The 12,393-nt window shown below is 34.0% G+C and overlaps 1 protein-coding gene across 4 annotated transcripts in view; it reads left to right on the top strand.

Annotated features, from left to right (window-relative positions):
• Window positions 1-12,393, top strand: part of LOC126980178 (P protein-like) — a 57,625-nt gene that overhangs the window by 12,613 nt on the left and 32,619 nt on the right. For 2 of the 4 annotated variants that reach the window (XM_050829781.1, XM_050829782.1), the window contains exon 2: window positions 10,311-10,504. In XM_050829781.1, coding sequence (XP_050685738.1) covers window positions 10,333-10,504 — 172 coding nt within the window. In that variant the 5' untranslated portion in view covers window positions 10,311-10,332. Of the gene's footprint in view, window positions 1-10,197; window positions 10,505-12,393 lie in introns of all 4 variants that reach the window. The other 2 variants (XM_050829783.1, XM_050829780.1) reach the window with 1 other exon arrangement.

Here is a 12,393-nt window from a genome sequence, read left to right as displayed (position 1 = left end):
ATTGTCAACACTGCCTTAAAATTAAAATTAGAGTTTTTATTATATTTTTTATCAATATTTGTTAATTACACTTGTACAAAATCAATAAGCATAAATTAAGCATTAATGTATTACAAGAGACTTGATCCTGCAGACCAAACTGTCCAAACAGTTTTGCGGGACTATGTTAGCTTTTAAGATTCTTTCTGTAAATGATTAATAGTATAAATAAATAAATAATAATAATAAAGAATACAGTTACAATTACACGCGTAAAATGGAAGGAATAATCCTTTAAAACTTACTTTATATAAATGTATAGCTCTCGCATTAATCAAAGAGGTTACTGCAGATCGATAAACTCAATTTTATCATTCCGACTACCTGTGATTAAGGTTTCTAGTCTTGCAATATTCTAGCGAAATTCTTAACAAGAACCCGATGTGTTTGTTTTACAAAATATAGGAAAACTTTCTAATTTTATTCTTTTGTTTCGAGGCAACTAAGTTATCTCTTGCTATTATAGTTTTTTAGTAATAGGTGAAGATTATTTAAAAAAAAATCAGTTCAGTGGGCTTACTAAAGAACAAAATAGTTATAAGCATTACCTATAAATGGATTGAACAGAAACAAGAACCTTGTATAGTTAAATAAAATGCCCATTCTCGAAAGGAGCTATATAACTTTCAAGCCGCCATATTGGTGTCAATGACCCCTTAACCAGATAGCACTAGTTGAAACCACCGCGAACCGGTTCGAAGCGGTTACGTGAGTTGACTTTGGCGGCCATTTTAGTAATTAGCGAATCAATGCACATTTGTTGGACTGTTTCAAAGGTTCCACTGTTCTTCAGTTGAACTTAAAAATACCCACAATAAAGCTTTGTTTAATGTTTCATTTAGATAGTCTAAGTCCGGTAAAGTATTCATTTAGACCTACACAGGTTTTATTATAAGTGTGACACGATCTTTTAAAAATAGGATGAATATATATGTGCATACAATGTGTGCCTAGTTTCGTTGTAAAAAAAAGCCACGTTGCAAAAACGCGCCTTTTTCTAAAGTAGGATTGATATACATAAATATATGTATATTGAACTAAAATGGAGGTCTAGCCTACATACAGAATTTATTACCCATAACCCTAACGAGGGTTTATCTAGTAATCGAGTACCTATACTGAAAAATAATTTAAATATTTTAATTTGTATATATATTTATATATATTGTATTTTGGTTTAAGCTGGTGGTCTTGTTACCAATACTCTAAATAAATAAAACTAGACTAATTTAATAAACATATGTAATAATTGTTTGATTAATTTTTGCAATTTCCTGCAACTGTATTGAAAAATGTCGTGCGATACACGGGTGTGTATGTTAGTGAGTGTGGTATAGCTGCCAAAAATTATACACTGACAGTAGTGAATTCGTAACACACGGTAGCATTCGTGAATGGAGGTAGGAGGAAATCATTTATAATTCTAGATAGACTATAACAGCTGTGAAAATTTCGAAAAAAACAGACTTTAGAACCAACCTCTATTCTGAGCAATTCACGCACACTAACATAAAGTGTCATACAAATCGCGAGTGTAAGACGTAGCTTGTCACCCACACTAAACTAATATTCTTGCCCTGTTTTTATGTTATGTCTTACATTATGATAATCTTTTTTTTTAGACGTATAAATTATCTAAGAAGGTAACACGTGTGAACTTTATTAAGCCTACTGTACTAATTATGAGACATTCCTAATATTGATTGTTTTTTTTAATGCAAATAAATATATTTCTTAATGCTCTTTATGATTTTTTTTATATTCCACGCAGCATTATCTTCAATCTTATCTTCTTCAAACTTCTTTCGGTTTTGCTTTTCTGCCACCGTTAATGGCATCCAAAAAGAATTAAAATAAATTAAACTTTGCTTTAACACGCCAAGGACGATTGTTTCTGTAGTTAGAACCATTGATTCCATAAAATTATTGCTTTTCTTGTAAGTTAGAGCGCTTTCGCACTACGTCCGATCCGAATCCGATCCGGACCCGTGAAAATACGGTCCGGTGTAGTCGTAGAACTATTTCTACGGTTGACGGAAAGAAATCGGATGACGGAAGCCGGATCTAGTGCGTAAACTACCATGCGACTACCTAGTGCGAAAGCGCTCTTATAAAGCTATACGGCACTTTTATTAGGCATAAAAGTGCCGTATAGTACACGGCATAATTATTAGAGTTATTTCACTTGGTACGCTTGTCCCTGGACCTATAATTACAGCATTTTGCGTAGCAGAAAACCAAAATACGTTGATAATATACGTTAATAATGACGTCATTAATTTTTTTTGTAACAAAATCTTTTTTTTCTTCAGAAACCTAAGGAGTGGGGTATGTTTCCAAAAATATTTTACTCTATACTACATTTCAGCCAGTTGTTTCTTTAAAAAAACGCACCAACTATGCGGGCTTTAACTAACAGAAAACTGCTGAATGTACTAATAAAAATACATACAAAATGATTATTTGTATCCTCATTTGAAACGTACCTATTGAAAGAAGCGCATATCTACAAAAAACATTTAATTCTTAGTTAGAGAACAAGTTATAAAAAGCCTTTCGATATTAGATTTTAAAGTGTACTATGTGACTTCAACGATAAAAAATTCCAAAATGTTTCTTTTACACACTTTTTAAAAGTTTTAAACAATGGCGCTTCATTTTTATAAAATCCTCTGAAAGCATTGTAAAAGACACTTAGAGTCATGACATTTCAAGTGCACGATAAACATGTTTCGGAATAAACCAGTTCTGTTATCTACGTATCCAGTTTATCAGCAACGATCGATACTTAACAAGAGATAGGGCAAGTGCTCTTAACTTATCTATTATTCTGTTCATTGAATTATCTAATATATCTATCCTTATAATGTTTGAGTAGCAACAAACCTATTATACCATTACATATTATACAAATTATTTTAGTTTTCTTTAGTGTTAATTCCGCCAATATTTGTTTTTTAAACAATTCGACACGTGTTTCGCCTCTACACGAGGCAACCTCAGGACGTGTTGTCTCGCCAAAATCTGGCAATCTTTATGGATAATTTCGAGTGTAATTACGTGGTGAGAGACCCACATTGAGTCTCGTGCCAGATTTTGGCGAGACAACACGTCCTGAGGATGTCTCGTGTAGAGGCGAAACACGTGTCGAATTGTTTAAAAAACAAATATTGGCGGAATTAACACTAAAGAAAACTTAAATCATTTGGATTTCCGCAAAGTAACGCCTACTTCAATAAAACCATTACATATACCGAGCGGACCTTTATCAGCCAGGCGCTGTATAACAAACAGGATAGATTCTGCCCGCGACTTCGTCTACGTCGAATTCGTGTTGATTATCAACGGGAATTCTTACAAAAAAAAGGTTTTTGGTTTACTGCTATGCAAAATGCTATAATTATAGGTCCTATTGTACCAAGTGGAACAATTCTAATAATTATGTGCCGTATAGCACTATAACGTATACGGAAGCAATAATTTTAAGGAATAAATGGTTCTAACTACAAAAGTAATCGTCCTTGGCGTGTTAAAGCAAAGATTAATTTATTTTAATTCTTTTAAGATGCCATTATCGGTGGCAGAAAAGCAAAATCGAAAATCTTACGTTATTCGAGTAGTTAAAGTATGAATAAATAGCTCAAAATTGTACATGTAAAAAAATATTTTAGGATTCGATTTTTTTTCGTTTCTCTGCATTTTCTCAGAACATTTCCATAGTAATGTATATTTTTTTACACCATCAAAAAGTAAAGACATCATCGAACAAAAAGCCCACCGACTTTCTTGAAAAAGCTGATACTATTATGACGTGATAATTTTTGATTGAAAATTAGGGTTTTTTTTCGATATTAAGTCTAAATAAGGTGAAAAAATAAATATTTCAAATCAACAAAATTACAGTATATCTGGGATAATATAAAATAGTAACTTTCCACCAAATTTCGTGGAAATATTTTTTTTGTAAAAGATAAAAATAAAAAACCAAAAACTTGGTTATTTGAATTTGACATTTTGTGTGAAAAGAGTGTAAAACAAATGTTGTAGATTTTTTTAATACCTACAACATTGCCATTCAACTTAGGATTTGTGGTTTCGACGGAAATCGATATATACCGTTTTTTACCCTTAAACACCCCCTTTTCTACTGCCCGACCTCAGATCGCCCGTAATTTATTTTTCCTTCTTTTTCCAATGGGTTTCATCCACAGATAATATGAAATGGTTCCATTCTACTAGTATTTTTTTTTTGGTCTCAAAAATTATCGACCCTGATCGATTATAGAACCAATGAAAATATTATTTATTACACCGCATAATTAAGTTAAATAACGTATTATTAAAAATATTAAATTATTTTTATACAATTGGAGAGAAATTATTTTGTTTTTAAACTTGTAGGTATATAATATATAAATTGATATTTATTTAATACTTGTCCATTGGTTGTGGTTCAGTAGACAAATAAGTTAGAAGAGGCTTGGTAGCTGGAGTATGATACAACTGGTCTAGTTGACCAGCTACCGTCAGGGTGTCGAAGTTGCGTGAAGGTGAGCGCGCGCTTCAAAAAAAATACTCTGATATTTTTTCCCTGTAATATATTATACAGGTGTTTTCAAAGGGCCAACTTTTATTTTAATTATATTAGCTATCTTTAGTGTTAAGTCCGCTATGATTTGCTTTCAACCTATTTGATACGCGTAATTAGATTCCCTCGTGAGTTTACCAAGTCAACCTCCAGTTCTTAGACTTTGTCATTTGTATTTAGAAAATTAAATTCCCTTTACAATGACGCAAGCATTATTCCAAAATAATTAGCCAGTATAGAGGAGCCAGTACCTCGGAATTTGAAACAGAGCCCCATACGAAAATTCTGCTTCAGTGTTATATGCTTGTGCTGCCTCTTATGTCTCAAGGTGACGAGCGCAATTTGTTATTGTAGTGCCGCTCCGAATTTGTGGGGTATTTCAAGAATCCTAAGCGGAATTATATTTTTATGGGCAGGGCATATTAAATACCATCAACTGAACGGCCTGCTCGTCTCGTCCCTTATTTTCATAAAAAAAGAGTCTTCTAAACAAATGAACAGACGAAAGAAGGCAAAGTGGTCCTACATAGGTTCCTATTAATTAATACTACATTTCAATGCAAATGCGGAAAGTATATTGTCATCTCTTCACGAATCCCGGTTTGTTGACCCCAGACAAAGGCACGGGCCTACAATACGGACGAATGCAAAATAAGACAATTCCGAATGGGCATCGTTGAATGTAAGACGTTTTTTAATAAATTTGGGAAAAAATGGATGGGTTACCTAGGAGGAGAGGAGGAACAACTAATTCACAGGAGTTTAATCTTTGAGGACATGGCAATGTTTTCTATGGAGCCAGCTAAATTAAAAAAAAATTAAGCTGCCTTAATAAAAAAATTCTATAAATTTAATATTTATAATAATAATATTTACACAATAAGTTATAAAATTGCAATTTCTTGCAATAAGTTTGTTCAGAAATAAATCTATTTCTTTAAAAACGTCCATTATACATTTTGAGGTTGTATGAATACGAAAAGCACTAGTGCGGAAATGAGTAACTTTAATTTTTGAGTAAAGTCTACTTTTTGAGCAAATGTTTTTAAAAATATCTTGACATTGTCATCGCAGTTGTATGTTTATGATAAGAATGTCCGCTACACTGGACAAGAAGATCACATAACAAATACGCTGTAGTAAAAACACGACACTTCAAACATTGTCCACATTCCACGCGCTAACATACATGAGTGCTGAAGTCATGTATAGAAACGGGCGTCATAAGAAACGGACGGTTTTACTTGATTTTCCAATACAGTTCAAAGTTAGGCTACAAATTGTTTTATGAATTGAATAGGCTGATACTAAATAATTAATGAGAGATTAGCAAATTAATGACACTTAAACGGCGATAAAAATAAAATACTTTACCATTTTGAAGTTGTTCGCTCATTGTTTCACTGTAAAATTTTAAGAGTTCTCTCGATTCCATCTAGATGGATGATTCCCACAAGATTGGAATATTATTATGATCTAATTCTATACGACTATATAAAAACCCCCACTGTGTCTGTTCTTCGCGAATGGAGAGGTCTGGAGTATCATGAGCAAAATTAAGCTTTCGTGTATAATGGTTGCAATATGACGATGATTGTTGAAGATGTCGGAGCCGAAGCCGGCTGTGGTTGGGAGCTTACAACGCAAACGCTGCTTAAACCCTTCGTTATTAACCAATTTGTGCCATTGTCGTCGGCTTGTGAGCTTTTCTCAACCTACAATATATTAATACCAACAACCTTAGTGCGCCACATCATGGTCAGGTGTCATTGTACTACTTAATTAATTTTTCTATAATAATTATCGCTTAGTTAAATCTTTCTTCTTCGCTTGTATTGTTTTTTTATGAGAATAAGAGACGAGACGAGCTGGACGTTCAGCTGATGATAATTGATACGCCTTGCTCATAACAATGCAGTGTCGCTCAGGATTCTTGAAAAACCCAAATATTCTGAGCGGCACTACAATTGCGCTCGTCACTTTGAGATATAAGATTAATATCTTATATAGACTTAATAGTCTATACCGTAAAATACCCTTTTTTATACATCAGATATAGATACATAGTTTTAATCTACGTACATCTTAGCCCTTATCTGACGCAAATACCTAGTGGATACTATTTAACCTCTGAAGGCCCCTCTGTAATGTTTGCTTGTGATTTTGTTATTTACACAAGCACCATTAGCTATCATTTGTCCATGAAAAGGTTTCAAGGTATTTCATTTTATCATACTCCAAAAGAAGGTAGTTTTTGTTTGCTCAGTAATTTGAAAACATGGCTTTATGTAGGTTGATTGTTGTCATTCTAAATTAAATTAATAATATAATAATATATAAAATAATTAATTAATAAATTAAATTTTATATTTGGACTACGTAAGTATGACCACGTGTCTGAATTTCGCAAAAAGCTCAAATGGCTCCCTATCCGCTTGCGTAGAAATTCCCATATACTTATACATATCTATCGTGTCTTATTTGATCCTAAAACTCCTATATATCTCAAGGAAAAATTTTCACCATTAAGTTCTCACCAACTTTATCTTCGGTCTGTCCATAATCTCTTGCTTTGTACACCTGTTCATAAAACTTCCTTTTTCAACAATTCATTTGCTGTGCAAGCTGTTAACCTATGGAATTCTCTTCCCTCTGAAATCAGAAAGGCTCAAACTCTCCAATCTTTCAAAACTATGCTCCATAATTATTATTTATTACTGTGACAAATTCAATACTAGTTCTTTTCTTGGGATTATTTACTGTATGTTTAAATTATATGCATATCTATAACACCACCTTCTGTTATCTTTTCAACTATAACTGATTCATTACAGGTTGCCTGGTAGAAATCGCTCTTAAGCGATAAGGCCGCCTATTGTTTTTTGTAGTCTCGATTTTTGTTATGTTTCATTATTTTATGGTGTGCAATAAAGATATATTTCATTTCATTTCATTTCAATGAGCATTCTTTTGTTTTGGGGGGTTTTTGCTATAATCGCCACGCTTGGCGGGTTGGTGATCGCAGTAGATGGTAATGCACGATGCTGCTGCCTATCCTTCGTTCTTTGTATCCCTAAGTCGCCTCTTACGACAGCCGCGGAAGGGGGTGCTATTCTGACGCACTAATGAGGCCTGATCAGAAAGCTCATGGCCGCTCAGAAAGCAATGGAGAGGGCTATGCTTGGAGTTTCCCTGCTCGATTCGAATTGAGGAGATCGAATCAGGATTGAGGAGATCCGTAGGAGAACCTAAGTCACTGACATAGCCCAAATGATTGCGAAACTGAAGAGGCTGTGGGCAAGGCACATAGTTCGACAGACTGTCGAATGTCCTCAAATGGTGACCACGAAAGGAAGATGCAGTGTTGGTAGACCCACAAGTGTTGGTTGGTTGTCCCCACAAGATTGACCGATGATTTGGGCAAGATCGCCGGAATACGTTGAATGAGGGTAGCGCAGGACCGATCATCGTGGAGATCTTTGGGGAAGGCCTTTGTCCAGCAGTGGACGTCTTCCGGCTGTTATGATGATGATGATATCAGGAACGCGAGGAATTAGCAAGATGTGTGTGCTTGTACAATAGGGATTGTTTACTAAATCTTAAGTATACTACCCGACCAATGAGCATTCAGAACTTGCGCTCGCTCACCTCAGTTGGTTGACTGAATTGTAGCATTTCGAATATATCAGCATTAGAAAAGACGGCAAAAGCGAGCTATCGAACAAAACTCCTTAACTTATTAGTAATGATTGGTAAACAAAATTGCCTTACAGTGTGAGACCAGCTTAAATAAAAACGCTTTCATGGAGCTAGAAAAATAAAAGAATTTTTATGTTGTTCCAAATTATTAGTATGAACTAGATCTTTCAGCTAATGCCCAATAATAAACGTAACCGCAGCAAACCATATTCATAGAATTGCCATTGTTTATATTTTATGCTAAAACTGAAACATAACAATAATGCTTACGACATCTTCGTAAACATTATTTGATATGCTACCTGGTACTACCGTGACTTGATTACACATATTTATTTGTGTGTGACTGGACTCTATATGGGATAGCGGGATAAATAGCTTCTATATTGTAATTGTCAGCCATAGAATTCGAAATCAGAAGGTATTAAAAGCGACGCAGTAGTCGCGTTAAACATGTCGCCTCAAACTCGCCAGCGAATGTGTAGTGATTTAGTATCAATCGAGACAGGAGTAAAACTTCAAAATATGTAAAAATATTAATCCTGCATCTAGTGTGTTTATATGTAGCCTATATTGTGTCCTCCCGACGTCTTGCTAATATACATGAAAAATTTGGGTTTAATCTATTCAGTTTTTTTTGCGTTTCACCCAGACGTACATACAGATAATCACACAAAATTCGGTCTCCTTTCGACTTGCGCGAAGTAACGGATCACTAAGTAACACTCGTATAAAGTTAGCACTAAAAACAACGTTAAAAGTAGCTGTTATGTTAGGCAGAAGTAATTTTAAACTTGGAGGAACTTTACATTGCGTTAATTATTAAAGAAATTTTGGATTTACATGTCGATCCATGAAACTACCTTCACTAGGCTACATGTCTCCTTATTTTCCTTAAAGATGGGTGATTGTTAAGTAGGACGGGAGAAAAAGTAACTGATTTATGTTAAGAACAAATATTTCTTTCACTATTTATCTGTGTTTATATCATGGATAGTATAAATACCGTAAAAAGTAACGTGCTATTGAAGACATTTTCAAAACTTGCCCTAGATTATAACCACTTCACATTCTATTAACGCAAGCACGGAGAATTCCCATCGATGCTTCAAATTCAAATATTTTAATAAGAGTTTTTTTTTTTTTTTTTTTATTTATTTAGATTCACCAGTGGTAATTACAATAATACATTTATAATTATTATTATTATGCTAATTTACAAGGGTCTTATTACTAAATGCATTACCTTTTAAGGTGAATACCGCATGCTAAATTATATTGTGTGAAATAGTTACATAAAATAAATATAAGTTATAAAACAACCATTCTATAATGTAATGAAATTAAGAAATTAACAAAATCTACTAAATAAGTCAAGATAAACGTATTAAACAGATCAAGAATACTTATAAATTATATTATATTTTAAAAGGGTGTGAAATCACTTATTTAAAGTCAAAAAGAAGCACCATTCCAAAACGAATGCCTCAGGTCTGAGAAGAATGGGCGCAACATACTCAGCGTGCTTTTTTTTTCATCAATAAATATTTGACATTGCCATATGACAGTCCAATATGACAAAGTAATATTGGACAATTAAACTTATTATTTAATAGCCTGAGGGCGGTCGCTCCATTCCCAATCTGTGGTATCATTAAGAAAGTCATTTATGTTATAGTAACCTTTACCACACAAACGTTTTTTTAACAATTATTTTGAATAACGTTATACTTTTGTTTTGAACATTTTCTGGGATATTGTTATAAAAGCATATATATCGCCCTACAAAAGACTTACTAACTCGACTTAGCCGAGTAGTAGGCATTATAGGTTTATGTCTGTTCCTGGTGTTAACATTATGGTTATGACAGTTTCTAGCAAATTCACTTATGTGCCTATGAACATATATTTCATTATTAAGAATATATAAAGGAGAAAATCAGAAAAATTAAATAAAAAGTAACACCCCTTATAATCCCTACAGCGTGTGTTATAATGTGATAAAAATGTCATTTTTGAAAAAGTTAAAAACAAAGAAAAAGCCAGCTAGTGTTTACTCTTCGGTGTCATGCAGAGACCTGACTCCAGGGAGCTTGGATGTGTGGATCGACCTGCCAGATTCCATCAAATTCGATCCAGCACTCGAGCCGTTCAAGCAGCTTTACGAACAGCAGCATGGTAAGTTTTAAAAAAACAATTTCCAAAACAATTTTTTATTTTTAAATTGATTGAAATGAAATCTATCCCTCACAGAAGTGTATCATAAATTTTGGTTACATATTTAATTTGTAAAATTAATCCCAGAATTGAGGGTAGTTTAAAAATAAAAAATTGTTTATATTTGAAAGAGTGACGTCTCAAGTCAATTGCCTAATATGCAACTATTGGGGTTAAGCAGGTTATGAACTGTAAAGTAGATTCTGTAGATGGAGCCAGCCTAGCGAAACTCTTTAAGAAAAAAGCTATTCACTCGATTGTATGAAACGTGCAGAAATTGATAGATTGACAGATGACGCCTATAATATTGTAAAATACGGAGATAGCCGAAATCCACTACGTTTTAAGCAACTGTTCGCTTTCAAACTTAGCCGGATCATTCTTTGTCGCCAATCGCCATACTGTAATTACTAATTACTACTATTTCAAACGTATGTCAAAGCACTGCACTAAACTAAATTTCAATTTTTACTTAGGCAGTCCCACCTCTTATAACGTAGTATTTACATTCTCTTTGGATGGAGCCACAACCTGAAAGTTGAACAAGATATGCCAAAATTTACGACCCAGGCGTACTCGAACGGTTCGCTCACCCGAGAGGTCTTTGGTCCGAATGGTCGTTGATTCATGAATTTTGGTTACAAATTTAATTTGTATAAAACAATAAGTTTTAGTCGGTGGACAGCTTACTTGGTTGTTGAAGATCTGTCCCGGCCAACACATCAATAATGAACCGTTGATGGAACTCCAGATACAAGACATTTACTTGCAGGACTAATGTTTACATGGATCTTAAAAACTAATAAATTACTTAATACTTAGCCGCCCTTTTGAGGCATAAAAATATTTGAGGGCGCATGTAACATAACATTCTTCTTAAATAACTACTAAGATAAGAGTAGGTAGTTAGTTACACTTAGGTTACAGTAACATAGCAAATTAATAAATTCTAGTTTTTGGACATATTATATAACATTATGTGGAGTAGGTATTGTGGTAATAAATAAATTAACTACAATTATCTTTGAAAATGAAATTTTTCGGTTGTGTAAAAACTCAAAACATTCTGTTGTAACAATTTATTTAACTTTTTACAAAGGTGACAAAAAGATCTTTATTTAATATCGACTGGTAATATTTGCTTAATATTTTGACTGCCATGTGGCTTAGGCTCTCTAATAAATAATCCGACTCTCATTGTATTGTTGTCTAAGGGCCATTGCACATTAGAGAAAATCAGAACATGCTCCACGAACACGTTGGTCGTTTACTTTTCTTTATCTACAGGTATCGCGTGAGTTGAATGCAGTCAGGGCCTAATGTAAGGAGCGGGAGTATCTCCCCCCGCTGTCCGCATGGCTCGCCTCGCGCGACTACAATGTAGTGCGGTGCCGTAGTTGTCGCTTACCGTGTTATCACGTTAATACTAAAGATGCGATTAATAATTATTTTGATTTCAGTAATGACTGACCCCAGTCCATTAGGTTCCGTCCCAAAAATCTCAAAATTCAATGATATTATTCAATGAGTTAGCCGTGCACTGCCATTGGTTTTTGCAAGCACAACGTTTCGGTGAGAAGTCCTTCAGGGTTACCATATCTCAGTATTTGTCCTGAGATTTCAGAATTTTATGACTCTTCTTGGGATTGCTGCTGGATTAAGCGCGAGCACAAAGCACGAGCGAGATCCGTATATAAAAACGATATAAAACGTGTATAAAAACGATAATATGACGACTTTTAAATTGAATAAATGAATGAAAATACTTTACTGCACAGAAAACAACCATATTCAGCGATCTCTTCTCTCTCTCCAGATAACCTAAATTGATAGGTACATTTGAGAGAAAA

Source organism: Leptidea sinapis, chromosome 5 (genome assembly GCF_905404315.1).
Source record: "Leptidea sinapis chromosome 5, ilLepSina1.1, whole genome shotgun sequence".
NCBI lineage: Eukaryota > Metazoa > Arthropoda > Insecta > Lepidoptera > Pieridae > Leptidea > Leptidea sinapis.
This window is presented reverse-complemented; position numbering and strand designations above follow the sequence as displayed.